General features: G+C 36.7%; 1 protein-coding gene across 1 annotated transcript in view; it reads right to left on the reverse strand.

The window, feature by feature from the left end:
- The window catches only part of CLUL1 (clusterin like 1), a 31,327-nt gene extending 16,775 nt beyond the window's left edge, over window positions 1-14,552 (reverse strand). Inside the window, exons 1-5 of the mRNA XM_069099738.1 lie at window positions 14,365-14,552; window positions 13,159-13,275; window positions 11,685-11,833; window positions 7,759-7,926; window positions 3,129-3,561 (exon numbers count right to left, since the gene is read on the reverse strand). Of these exons, the coding sequence (XP_068955839.1) occupies window positions 3,129-3,561; window positions 7,759-7,926; window positions 11,685-11,833; window positions 13,159-13,273 (865 nt within the window). The 5' untranslated portion in view covers window positions 13,274-13,275; window positions 14,365-14,552. The remainder of the gene's footprint in view (window positions 1-3,128; window positions 3,562-7,758; window positions 7,927-11,684; window positions 11,834-13,158; window positions 13,276-14,364) is intronic.
- Between the last annotated feature and the right edge of the window lie 524 nt (window positions 14,553-15,076).

The following is a 15,076-nucleotide window of genomic DNA, read 5'->3' on the forward strand; positions in this document are numbered from 1 at the left end:
TCCTTCCTTCCTTCCTTCCTTCCTTCCTTCCTCCTCCATCCCTCCCCCACTCTCTCTTTCTCCTGACTCTGAGGATAGCTATCTATCTACCATGCCACCTTGTCTCTCTTGTTATTTTATATGCATTATATTCATTAAGAATATATCCCAAAACATATAAATATATAGTAATATATCCTAATTATATAATATATATAAAGCACTTTCTAATAGTAAAGCACTTTGTAAGTATGACTTATTATGTAATTGCGAGGATGATGTATGATTTGAAACATTTAAATTCATCTACATATCACAGAAACTTGATGTCCAGTAGGATTATTGGAATAGGTTTCTCCCTCCCCCCCCACCCCCACTTCTACCCCATAGTAGCACCAGCAGTGAATTATTTTGTCTAGGATCCTGTCCTTCCTATTGAATATCTGGAGAATGTTCAGAAATGATTGCCAGATTATAGGACCATTCTACTAGAAAAAAAACTATTGGTCATGGACTCTAACTACTATTCCAGGTATGGAGTTTGTCCAGCTGACTAACTTCTGCCTATATAACAAAGGTACCGGAGAGAAATCCAGCACAAAGTTTCTAGATAAAATAAGAGGAGATTCCAGTTATACAAAGTCCTAGCTAGCTACTGCAAGAACTTGCTTTACATTTTGGCAGCTACAACTGTTTCAGTTAGTTGTCAGCCAGCAAAAAAGCCACTCCTCTCACCTTTCTTCTGGAAAAGAGCCCAGCAAGAAACAAGTTCAGGAATGCGCAGGTGCTCACTCCAGGTGTCGTCCATGTAGCAACACCTGTTTCTGACATTTTTTTGCTGTCTAAATACCACAGAGAAATTCTTAGGGAGTCTTTTTCTCTCTCTCTTTTTTTTCAAGCTGAATTGTGGAAGATAAAACTGGAATAAATTCTTATCTCCTGACTTAAATAAGTTTTTAGTTTTTTTAAATATGGGGAAATAACTGTTATCTGTAGAAAACAATACTTATTTTTCTTTTCTGGCCTGTTCAGTTTGGGCCACATGTCCAGGAATTTTACCCCACAATTCTTCCAGTGAGTTTTCATGGCTTGAAGAATTATAGCATTGTAGCATTTTAGAATGAGAAGGAAGCTTAGAAATTATACAGTCACTGGGACGTATGGGCTCAAATCTGTAAAAGACCTCAGAAGCCATCCCTCTCCAAGGTTGGGGAACCTGTGGACTCAAGGCCATAAGTGACCTTCTAGGTCTTTGGGTGCATCGTTTTGACTGAGACCAAGTTATACAGAACAAATCCTTCTTTCTTCTTCTTGGGAGCCAAATTTAATAATTATGAAATTTATAATTTCTTCTTCTTGTGTGAGTGAAGTATGGAGAAAAAGAACTATTAACAATGGCCCCAATGATTAAAATAATAAGAACGACCAAGCAAAAATGTATGCTATGTGATCATAATTATTCAATTTGGCTCCCAAGAAGAAGAAATACACCTCCCACCCTTAATCGGAGAAGTGGGGAATTGTGGTTGGTGTATTGGTTATCTTTGATTAATTTTTTTTCTTTTTCAATCTTTGTTATAAGGAAAGGTTCGCCAAGTGAGAGTTGGGGATGGGAGGGACATATTCTAATGGGAATAAGATGTAAAAATAAAAGACATCATTTTAAACAGAATAGAACTGTGGGACTCCGTGTAGGTCTTTGGTTCAGGAAACTAAATACAGATTATATAAATATAAAGAGAGGCAACTATGTGGCACAATGAATAGAGCCCTGAGCCTGAAGTCAGGAAGACATTTTAGGATGATCAGACTGGGCAGATGTGTGGAGGATAGATTGAAGAGATGAGATACTGGATGCACAAAGACCAATTAGTCATTAGGACAGGATTAGTGATCAGATGCCAGTGCTGAGAAAGGACTCTATTTTTGGAGGTATATTGTAATTTAGGCTAGTATAGACTATTATACTGATATTATCATTAATAACATTCACTTAAAAATTCAGTGTAAAGTGCTGAGATTGAAGCAGGATACAAGCCCTACTGAGCTCTTCCTTTCTGGGACCTTCCCAAGGGCAAAGTTTAGATCCTTAGTTGGGGCAGTTAGGTGACACAATAGAATGCCCTGTCCTGGAATCAGGAAGACCTGAGTTCAAATTCTACCTCAGACACTTACTAGCTGTGTGACCTTGGGCAAGTCACTTGACCCTGTCTGCTCCAGATTCTTCATCAGTAAAATGAGCTAGAGAAGGAATGGCAAACAACTTTATTATCTTTGCCAAGAAAAGCCCAAATGGGGTCATGAAGAGTTGGACATGAATGAAAGGACTGAACAGCAACAAAATTATAAAGACTATACTAATCTCTTCCATCTTCTATCAAAACTCTTTCTATCCCCTCTTACCCACATTGATGATTTTCTTCTATGTGAGGAGGTAGACTGGTATTTAGTTCCAAACAACTGGTTGGTGGATGGTGTGTAGGGAAGACAAACTTCATGACATGGCAAGCAAGTCATGAGGAAGTTTGTGAAATGAATGGGTTAGAGTGGATTAAATCAATTTGTGTAGAAGGTGTGAGTTCACTCTTTCATCAGCATGTTCATTTTCAGCTGAGTATATTTGTAACAACCTGTTCTCCAAATGGCATGAAGTACTTATCAGTCTATAAGCAGGGGCACAGGGCTTCAGCTTACTTCCTATCAGGGTGAAGTGTCTTTCGCTAAAGGAATGGCTACTTATGAATTACGCACTTCACTCAGAAGATGGATCTAAATGAATAAACTGGGGGAAAAATTATTCTGTGTAAAAATCCTGAAATCATTGCTTAACCACAGAAAGACACGTTAGGAATGATAAATAAAGAGGCAGTGAGGTAATAGAAAGAGTACTACACTTGGAATCAAAGGATCTGTGTTTGAATTCTGACTCTACCACTTGTAGTCGCCTTGTAGTGACCTTGAGTAAATCACTTCATTTCTCTGCTCCTGAGCTATAAAATTAGGGTGCTAGACTAGATGACCCCCTAAGGTCCATTTAAGCTCTAAAACTATTATCTCATGAACTATTCAAAACTCTCACATTTACTATTCTACCCAAGACAAGATATTGGTAAAGATGGTGACATCAAACTGGTTTTTATGATACTTGCCTTTCACTTGTTCTGGTAAATTCTTCATTCCTTTTATCATTTCAGTAATCATTTCACCAATACCTATCACAATTGATTTGCTGAAATCAAAAAACAGCTGAAAGAAATTGGGTATCTCCCAGCTTTTCAGAAGACTTGTGTTTTGGGCAGTTGTCTCTGATAAAGCTGGAAGGAAGTAGGGCTCTGTTGAGTCTTTGTCTGAGATGAAATATGTTTGGAAAGCCTGGTCAAATTCTTTCTGTATCTGTTTGAAGACATCAGTGCTCCTGTCGAATAGTGTGTGCACATCCATGGCAAGTTGGCTGAATGTGCCTTCCATTTGGGATAGCTGAGGATCCTCTTCATTTGACTTTTCAGTGACAGGAAGAGCTTTTGCTTCATCTTCACGAAAAGGAAAAAATAATTGAGGCATTTTCTTGAAAAAGCTTTCAATCTGCAGGGGAATAGAAATGGAGTCAGGCCATTACCTTGCTTCTAGGTCTTTTCTATTAGCAAATTTTAAAATTCCTACATTAATGAAGTAGAGTTCAAACTAATTCTCGACTTGCTGGAGTATAGGAGACACTTAAATGATGGTTGAATTGAATTACTGAGTACCTTAGGAATAAGCAGTGAATTTTTGGCTAATGTACTAATCGTTCATTTCAGTCTATTAAATGCTTACTGAAGCAGCTAGGTGGCACAGTAGATAGAGTGCTGGACTTAAAGACAGAAAGACCTGAGTTCAAATCCAGCCTTAGACATTTCCTAGCTGTGTGACCCTGGGCAAGTCACTTAACCCTACTTGCCTTAGTTTTCTCATCTGTCAAATGAGCAGGAAAAGGAAATGGCAAACTATTTCAGTATTCTTTGCAGGGAAAACTCCAAAAGATGTCACAAAGAGTCATCCACAACTGAAAATGACTAAATGACAACCACAAAAATGTTCCAACTTGAATTAAATTCCTATAAAACTCTGACTGGAGTCTTGGTGATGCAAAGTTGGCTCAAGTTTAATAACATTACTCAGCAGTCACAATTTGAGCCATGGAATTTGGAACACAAAGAATACCAGGCAATACATAAGGTAGTATCCAGAGAAGATTTTTGGAAAAAAAAATTAATAAGCCTAAGATTGTCTAAAGTCCTTTTCTTTAGCTTCTTTAGCATGCTCTAAGCCCTCAGTCCTTTCTGAATGCTTTCTCCTTTGCTTTAAGCTATAAAAAGTATTCACTCTGAGATGTGTATAATTTGTAAAGCTTAGTATGTTGCTTCTACCAAGAATATTTACTTTTTTTTTTGCTTTTTTTTTTGGAGGGGGGAAGGCAGAGCAATTGGGATTAAGTGACTTGCCCAAGGTCACACAGCTAGATTTGTGTTAAGTGTCTTGGGTCAAATTTGAACTTAGGTCCTTCTGACTCCAGGGCCGTTGCTCTATTCACTGTGCCATCTAGCCACCCCCAAAATTTACATTTTTAAAAAAGCAGTGCTAATGTTTAGTTTAAGCCAAACTCTAATCACCAGATTTCAGATATCAACAAGTTCAGAAGGGAGGTATTTTGGGGGGCAAAGGGGTCTTGCTGGGTGCCTCTGAAAGCAGACCACACATATGCCCGCCTATTTTACCTTTATATATAGATATCCCTCTTCCCAAGCCAGAACATTGGCTGAATTGGATTATGCAACAGGGTTCCAGCTAGTTTAATGGCTATGGCTGCCTTGGTCACCTACCACCCTTTCTACTGCATTGCAACATCTCTCTATCATATCTGCCAACCCTTCATCTCCCTCTTCACATTCCATCTCCCACCTTATCTATAGAGATACCCTATGGCTCTATTTCAGTACAACAACAAGAAGAAGCCAAGGAACAAGCAATAAAAATAAATTTACACTAGGCTTCCACACCAAAGAAAAAGTAATCCACTCGGAAAACCAGCTTTGGCCCGAAGAATACATTTTACCTTAATCTTTGTTTTCCGAGCAGCAATTGTCTAAGAATAGAAAACCATGGTTACCTTCATTCTTGGTTAGGTATTGCCAACAGTCAAGCAAAATAGGGATTTTAAGCAAATATTCAAATCATTCATTTCTCTTTAACCAACATAAAAAAAAGTCCACTATATACAAGGCACTGTGCTAGGTGTTAATGATAAGATGACCAAAATGAAATAAAGTTCCTGTCCTCAAGGAGCTTACATTCTAGTGGGGAAACAACATGTACACATATAAGTAAATATAAGAATACATGTAAGGTAGATATAAAAGAATTTTGGAGGCAGGCATTAGCAGCTGGAGGAGGAGATAATCAAGAAAGACCTCCCAATATGAGGTGGCCCTTAAGTTCATCTTTGAATAAAGCTAGAATTTCTAAGAAGCAGAGTTGTGGAGGGAATGAATTCTAGGAATTCCATGTTAAAATGAGCCAACTGAGTAATGTCCTTTCAGCAGATAAGTAGATCATGCCCATGTTGCTACCATTAGAGTAAGCACAGATATGTTTATTTAAAAGATGGTTGTTCTTTTCATTAAAGGTTTGAATTATAAAAAGGTTTGGGGGAGGACAGAGCAAAGTGTCAAATACTGGGGAACTCAGACTTGTTTGCAGGGATCTGCCTTCAGTTCCTGACTGTCATAAGGAAATTATGTTTGATGTCCTTTAAATTCTGATATCATTTTCATTTCTAGAATTTATTTTATCATAATGAAAATATATACAATAGTTCTTTATTATATTTGTTGTATTTATGTTATATTTCAATTATTAAAAATTTTTATTAAAAAAGGTCTTAGAATAACAAAGGAAGGCTCTAGGAATAACAAAACAACAAGTAACAAATAAAAATTAATCTCAGGGAGAAAAGAGTAAACACAATTACCATTGATCGTTTGTCAGATTCAACTTTGCATGTAAAAATAATTTTGTCTGTATGCCGAGAGCAGCTATTTAAAATGAAAAGAAAAACCCTACACTTTGCCTTACAATCTGTTTGGTTTGCACCAACACTTAGCTGTACTATTTTTAATTATGCTGATAAACTTTTGTAGTGTTTTATAGAATCAAAGAATATTGGATTTGAAAGTGACTGAAGGAATCATCTCAATCCATCCCCCACATTTTGCAGAAGGGAAACTGAAGTTGAGGGGCTAAGTGATTTGCCCTGGATCACACTGCTGGTTAGTAACAGTAAGACCTCTACTCTTCACAGCACACAGATGGGTTAGAGATTGGAGGCAATCACAAAAGCCCAACATGATCCAGTTAAGGAGAGAGCCAAGCAAACAGAGCTTCTTCTTTATCCTGGGGATTACTTTCCATTTAATTGGGTAAGGCTTTGGCAAGCAAGAAGTTGTTCTGATTTCCCCTGGCATTATCTAATACTGGGCATGAAATCTTAATCAAGCTCATGTCTCAACAATGTTGTTCATCCTTCATTTTTTGAAGGGGACCAGTGATATCACCGATATCATGTGTATGAATTGGATTTAAGTGAGGCAGAGTCGCAAAGTCTTGCAGGAAGGGGAAGAAATTCAAGACAATAAGATAGGCTCCTACAGTATGGAGACTACCCCAGAGCATACAGATCCACTAAGGTCCTCGTCTGATGCTTCATGATGATTCTGAAGTCACCCTGGGCACTTGAAGGCTATGCCAACAAAAGTAAGCTGTGGCAGGTTCTCCCAGACTGGAAAGATTTTGTACATGCCTGGTGAAAGATTACAGCCTTCCAATTCAGAACCTCGATAAGTTCAGAAAGCCTTTCAGCAATGACAACTTACAAACGATGTTTACTAAGGAGCAGAAGGATTGCTATCTGCATCGATGGAGGAAGTGCCCAGACTGACAACCTTACAGCTCCCAGAAATATTGAAGAAGTATGGAGGCAACCTCTCCATTTGTGCTTCTTGAGCAGGGACCCCAGTACCTAGATAATATTTCCATGAACTGAGTAAATTTTATGCATGTGAGAGTAGGTGAGGTAAGAGTGCAAAGGAGACTCTTGGCTCCAAGAGGAAAAAAGTGAAGGAATGAATGAAACATTATTACTATTTTCTAGTGATAGTATCATAGTATTGTATAGATAGCATATATAGATTATGAAGAATTGTAAACTATTTGAGTATAAATACATTGAACCATTAGCACAAAAAATTGACAATATGCTTGTTCAGTTACAGATTCCTGAATGGTGGCATCAAATTGGGCACTGTTCTAAGATATTCCAATGGATCTGGATCTCACTGCCATAGGTAAGTGTCTCCACTGGTACAAACTATGAGGCATTCACATACTCTTACCCTGTGGGATTCTTGGCTATCAGGTCATTCTCTCAATCCTCCAGTGTGGATTTGGCTAACATACTGGGGGGCTCCATTTGGTTCTTTTTAATGTGTTGACATCACAGCAACACTAAGGTGGTCCATCTTGTCTCCTCCATCCTCACATTATGGCTGGCCCACCTATCACTTTTTATACCTCCTCTTTTGTGGAAATCACCCCGTTTCCCTTTTATATCTCCTTTTTTTAAACTTTCTCTTCCCTTTGTCCTTTCCTCCCTACTCTCTCCCACCCCGCCTAATTTGGAACCATAAGGGAACTTAGTTGAGTTCCAGAAATCTTGAAATCCTGAGACCTATTTTTTCCCCTTACCTTATTTATCACAGTGGACCAACTTGGTTGGCAGGTTGTATAAAATCTCATGCAGCTACTTTCCAGACAAGACTTGCATTCATCCCATAAACCTGTCAAGGACACCTGGCATCTCCTTTCCTCTACCTCCAGCCTTTCTTTGACTTCATTCATAAGCTGGAGAGCCTCCTAATTGAGGGGGAGAAAATAACATGCCATTTCAATGTCAAGTGCCTCAGTACTGGCTGCTTTTAAAATGAGTATTTCTATGCTATTTTCCCAAACGATTTTCCTTTCCCCTCTCAGCAGTTTCTGTCATCTCTTTGGATAAGACAGAAGTGGTCACTGATAAAGTAATTCTCTCTGTGGACAACATAAGGGAAACTAGGCAGGAACAGTGGATTTAGGAAGACCAGTGGTCATTTCCTTCGTCAAACATCAGCTGTGTGACTTTGGGGAAGTCATTTGATCCCTTTCAACCTGTTTCCTCATTTGTAAATCGGGGATAATAATTGCATCTATTTCCCAGGGTTGTTGTGAGGATCAAATTAAATAATATTTTAAAAATACATTACAAGCCTTAAAGTGACATATAAATGTTAAAAATAAAATAAATAATAAAATATCAATAATTATTAAATTTATTATTAATAAACATATTAAAATATATAAAATATAAATAACAAAATAAAAATATAAAAATAAAAACCTAGGGGTTCTAAAAATCGAAAACAATAAATTACATTTATCTAGCTGTTTAAGGTTTACAAAGTGTCTTATATATATTAACTCCTTTAATTCTACAAACAACATTGTTAAATATGTTTCATTATTATTTCCATTTTATGGATGAAGAAACTGAGGCAGTTAAATAACTTGCCCAGAATCACACAGCGAGTAAATGTCTGAGACAGGATTTGAACTCAGATCCTTCTGACTCCAAGTCCCTCATTGCAGTACTTAGAAGTCTGCCTCAATGTGAATATGTAAATTATAATTTTTCTAGTCTATAAAACCATGAGATTTCAGTTGCACTGAATGTATGAATATATTGTAAGCTACTGCATGTTAAGCAACATGTTTGGGATCAGATGACCCGTCCACATTAGGGTTATCTGGAGGCCCACATGTCTGTTGGGTACTACTGTCTATCAAAAGGCAGGGCTGTAGGGGCTGTCCAGCTGGGGACATACGGCCACAGGCATAGTATAGAAAAGGGAAGAGTACCCTCTAGTGGGCACTTTCTGGTGGTGACTTACCTTCCCATCCCTTTTATACACTATGGAAAGCAGAAACGGCTTGGAGCAATCTATGGACTGAGTTTCCTTGGTCTACATTCTGTCCTAGTAACTCAGGGGATGAATGATTTGCTTCTAACTTTGTGTGGCTTTCCCCCCTTTCTGTGCCTCAGCTTTTCCTAATGCTAACAGAAGATGATTAGAAGAGACACCATGTAAAGCCTTCTAGAATACTCAGGAAGATACTGTAGGTAAAGATTAAAAAGCATTATTATCATTAATAAAGAATTTCGCAATTTTTGCAACTCTGAAATAGTATACAGAATCCTGAAATTCAGGATACCAGGATAAAAAAGGGTGGGTCACGAGTCTTTGTAGAATAAATCTCAATTCCTCCCATGATTAATAGCATAAAATGTGTTCTGCTAAGTAAATTAAATATTTATAATTCAAAATTTCCCATCGTCTTACATTATGATTTCAGAGTCACCTAATTTTTTTGTTTTCTATCATCTTTTTGGGAACAACTAGGTGGAACATTGGTTAGAATGCCAGACTTGTAGTCAGGATAGACCTGAGTTCAAATCCTGACTCAGATATTTATTAGTCAACTCCAAACTCATCTCTGGTCAGGTCACTTAATGTTCCTCAGTCTCAGTTTCCTCATTTATAAAATGAAGATAATAATGGCATTTGCCTCACTGAGCTGTTATGAGAATCAAATGAGATAAAATATGTATGTATAGTTCTACATAGAACATTTAGTACAATCCCGGCACATAGTAGGCACTTAATAAATGCTTGTTAATTGACTAGTTAACTATAAAAATGTTAAAAAAATAATTATTCTTTTTTCTTTTATGTTTATTAAGTATTTATTTTTATGAAGTTATTCATTTTGTTTTTTTAATTTTTATTTGGAGGGAATTCAACATTGTTAATATGAGTAAAAAACCATCCTTGGGGCTTGTGCTTGGAAAAATCCTCTAGTGTTGTCTAAGTTTAATCAGGGCTTCCCCTAAAGCATGACAGCTATTGTAATAAAGGCTCCTCTTTTCCTGCTTCCTAGACCTCAGGATCCTTCTCAGATGTTTTTCCTGCTTGGTTCTTACTCTCTCAGTTATGGGGAGATGCATTTAACAAGTGGTTTGTTTGGAGATTGCTGGCTCCAACACATCCCCAGAACTATGTTGTAAACCAGTCAAAAAAGGGACAGCTAGGTGGTACAGTGGGTAAGAGCCCTGGACTTGGAGCAGGAAAGTCTGAGCTCAAATCTGGCTTCAGAAATCTGTATTTGGGGGGCACTACAGACCCGGAAGACTCATCTTCCTGAATGCAAATCTGGTCTCATACTTATTAGCTGTGTAACCCTAGTCAAGTCACTGAACCTTTCTTGGCTTCAGTTTCCTCATCTGTAAAATGGGGAAAGCAATAGCATTTACCGCCTAGTGATGTTGTAAGGATCAAACGAGATAGTATGTACAGCTCTTTGCAAACCTTAATGTGTTATATAAATGCTAGTTATTATAGAAGGAAATGAGTAATAGTCTGACATGTCTTGTTCTTGATGAATCCTTGCTAGGTCATTGCTTTCCTTTCTGTAAGCAAAATCCATTAAAAATGTGTTCTAAAATATTGCCAGGCATCAACTTCAACCTACAGTTTGATAAACTCTCTTCTTTCTTTTTTGATCAAAGTAAAAATTTCATAGAACCCCTGAATCATAGAGACAAAATCCTCTCTAGCTTTTTATTTGTCACAGTATGGTGTTTAGGTTCAGGGCATGCATTAATTACATTATTACCAGATTGGAGACTAAGAAGATCACCAGAGAATAACTGTGGATATTTATATAGCACTTGAAAATTTGCAAAACATTTTATACAAATTAATTCACTTGAGTCTTACATCAACTCCATGAGGTTAGCAACTGCAGGTATTATTATTCCCATTTTACAGATGAAGAAACTAAGATTTGGAGAATGAATGACTAACCCGTGATCGTACCACATATGCATAGTAAATGTTGGAGGTGAATTCTAAAATTAGGTCTTCCTGAATCCATTTCTAGTACCTGATTCCCTACTGTGTGATTCACCCAAATTTTTTCACCGTCAGGGGGAGGAGATGGTTCCCTTTTGGGAATCTTCAGGAACCTGTAGTGAGGGAGGAAAGTATGGGGTCAACATCCACTTTGAAAATCTACTAAGATATTATTCATCTTTGAAATGAACATGTCTGAAAGTCTCAGACAAATGTTCAACTGATTTCTTGTAGGAAGTGCTTGGAAGGGATGGGTTTTTCTCCCATTAAATAGAGAAGTTAGAGGTGATGATTCAGGTAAACTCTCTCCTACCTAACTTGAATATAAGGTTTCAGAGAAGAGAGAATTTGTTAAGTTGCTACTTTGGTCAGATATGGCATGGCTACTGAGAAGATAATGCTGTCCCAGGAAGGATGGATTTGGAGGGAAAAAAAAAAAAATATATATATATATATATATGTATATATTTGGAATCCTTCCCTCCTAGTAGGGTGATGTCATCTAAAAACAGCAGATACAGTAAATGCTTATTTGGGAAGCTGATTCTTGATGTAACCAAAATGATTGTCAGCGTATGAATGCTGGAGGGAATAATTGCTCAATTGGGCTAACCATCACAGTCTATTTTCTTGGCACGGTTAGGGACCAAGAGCATTTTCAATCACCTGTTTCTCTTTACTGCTTTTCTTCAGGGTTTTCATTAGCTCTTTGTGTTTTACTTCATTTCTTTCCATCACGATTTTCATCTGCTTAATTCCAATCAAAGCTTTCTTCACCTCTTCATCTATGTATTGCTCTCCAGCAACGGACAAGCCTAAGAGAATCACAGGATCTGTTTTTGGTTTTTTGGTTTTTGCTTTGATTACACAACTACATTGCAAAACCAGTTCACTGATTTTTCATTCCCTTAAATAGAGGCCTAATTGCACTTTTATAGCATCTGACTCTGGAAGCCTCTCATAATGAATCAGCAGTAAGCTGCCACCCCAACAATACCTTCTGTTCATGTGTGGTGAGTGCCTTGGTGTGCTATAGTTAATTGGACCTCTTTCTTGTGACTTGCATCAGTGACCTATTTTTATTTATTTAATGTATTTTTTTTAGTTTGGAAGTCAAAGTTTTGCCATTAAAAAAATAAAAAGCATAAATCGAATGTATACAACCAGGACAGCCTTTGCTCAAATAACTTCCATGGAAGCATTAAACAAAGAACTATGCCTGGATATTTCTGCATGTGGGCCAAGTTGGGTGGTTGGGAAGGAGAGAAGTAAATTCTTCTGGGGTGTAGTACTCTAGTACCCCAGCATGGGGTAGAGGGTGTCAGTACTTTCCCAAACACCCTTTAAATGTAGTACCCTAAAGCAAAGCCCCAGTCACTCCACTTTATTTACAGTTCTGAACAAACATAATTGATTCATTGGCATGATCTTTCCCCCAGTAATGAGATTCTTTAATCTTTTTTCTTTGAATACACTGTTTCCTCATTCATGATTAATTGATTTAATAGGGCTAGAATTCATTGTTTGGTATTCCTTCTTCTTTAGAGGAATAAATCTGTTTTTTAAAAAGTAATTATAAACCTTCAAAGCATTTTCTAACTTGTTCCATTTCAGCAAATTTAATTGTCAATATATGTGAAATACCCATTATCAAGGAAAGACTACATTTCATTCTTAAAATGAGAACTCAATTAATGATCATGGAACAGCTAGATCCAATATATTTGTTATTTAATCTTCCACAGTGTAAGGAGAACTGCAAAGATGATCTTCATTGCTTAATTTTTTAAAAAGTTGGAATATCATTTCATTACTCATCAGTCTGCATGTATATGACACCAAACATCTGGATTATACTGGAAATCCTGTCAAAAAATGGTCAGTTTTATCTCTACAATACCAACCAGCTGGCTATGGAAAAGTATTCAGATAATTGGCTAAATTTTTCCATTTTGGTCCAGATGTTTGGCATCATGTCCCCACAGCCTCTATGTTTAATATCAATCAGCCCTAGAGAAAGTTTTACAACAACATGAAACTGGAGGGCTGTAATGAAAGCTGTTATCTCTTAACTGTGAGTCCTCGTAAATGCCAGCAGTGCATAGAAACAGGACAAGGGAGATAAAGAAAGCCAACCCACTTTTTAGGTTTTCGCTGAGATCAGTTGTGTCTTTCCAAGTAGGTGCACACTGACAGCCTTTCAACCATAACAGATGCACAGTAAACATCAGAATTGGAGGCTTCACATTCCCCATTACTGAAAAAGAAAAATAAACCTAAATGAAGTGCTAGCCGTTAGGTTGTTATTTTCAATTCAGTATCAAATGGAAACATATGTTACTCCAAAACATGTTTCTGTTGGAAGTCGACCACTTTCACTTTATGAGCTGAGACCACATATACTTATTTTAATGCTTCTAGTTGGGAGTATTGAAAAGACTAAAATTGATATCAAAAGGCAAAGATGATTGTATTTGTATTCATGCTGATTTTTATAGGAGGACACTGTGCCAAGAGTCACCAGTGGATGTAAGGCCTCATAACCACACAGATTCAAAACCTTATTTTAAAGCTTTGCTAAATGTAAAGATCCCTAAGAAAAGTGGAAATGTAGCCATAACAATGCTTTTCCAAAAATATTAATTTTTCAAATTAGTTTTCTACAGAAATTTCTCTAATTTACTTGTTATGAAAGCAGAAAGCTATTTATAATTTTCCCTCTTTAAAACAGCAACAAACACCTTAAGCGTTGATAATACCATATGTAGCTGGGCCAACAATACTTAACCCACCTCAAAGATTTTCCCTTATGTCTGTTCTCTGTAGTTGCTATGACTCCTTCGTGTTATAGGTAGAAGGATATGGTTCTTAGAATTTTGCAAATGCACATGCTTTCTTTTCTCACCCTGATGAATGCAGATGAATCAATATTCCTTGATCGATAACATATACATGCATACACATATTTATACGTAATGATTAATAAGTAGATCCACTGAAGTTTAATGTTCCTTCTCTAGGGAAATTGAGGTAATACTTTACAGGCAGAATCCCAAGGGGGAAAGTGGAATGTCATAAGCCCCTCTAAAAAGTCTTTGAAGCTACATTTGACAGAATAAACTCAGGTTATAAGGTCTCAATTTTTTTTTTGATAGTACAACTAAACAATATTGAATCAGGTTACAAGATCATGCAAATTATTATGTGTAATATATGTATACATGTAAAATATAGAACTTATTTTCCCATTAAGAATACATATCCAATTAATTTCATAATAAATTAGGAGTAGCTCCTGAAGCAAACTTAAAATACACACATATCTGTATTATATCATTATATTTACCAGTAATTTTGAAATTTTTCCCTCGTAAAGTTGCTTCTCAGTAGCAGGGAGGAACCTCACTTTGCTCTGATCTAATTTTCATCTGTGTCAAGGATTTAGCATTGTTCTCTTCATCTGATGACAAGGTCCTTAATCTCCTTAATGAAATGTTTTGCTGTTAGATAGAAGGCTTACTGTTGGTCTGTGTACTAAAACCTTTCTGGGCTTAAAAGTAAACACTAGAGGGAGTGTTGAGATCGAAGGCATTTGTCATTTCACACTTCGGACATATTTTTTGTTTCTATAAACCATTTTGAGCCAATTCTATATTTTAAGAAAATACATGTTGATAAGATTAATTTGATGTCTTAAAGGTTTGTGTATTTAAAAAAAAATCTCTGGCATGTGGCCCACAGTTAAAAGAAATTTTATGAGGTATCTAAAAAAAATCAGTTCCTTTTATACTCATACTCCATAACTTACATGAGAAGGCAGACACAAGGGAGGAAGACAAAAAATGTTTTTGGCAAATATAGCTCAGGATCAGAGTTAAAAAGGTAAGGATTCCCAGATATTGTATTTTTATATTATTCTTATTTTTTCATGAAGAGAATAAAGATACTAGGTTGGGTAAATACCAAATGACATTGTAAAACATTAAAGTGACTCCAATATCCCAATGGATTTATGATATCATTGATGAAGATGCTCTGTCCAACAATACAAATACAAA

The sequence above is a fragment of the Petaurus breviceps genome, unplaced genomic scaffold (assembly GCF_028583685.1).
Source record: "Petaurus breviceps papuanus isolate PSGF00001 unplaced genomic scaffold, PetGlider_PUasm1.0 38, whole genome shotgun sequence".
NCBI lineage: Eukaryota > Metazoa > Chordata > Mammalia > Diprotodontia > Petauridae > Petaurus > Petaurus breviceps.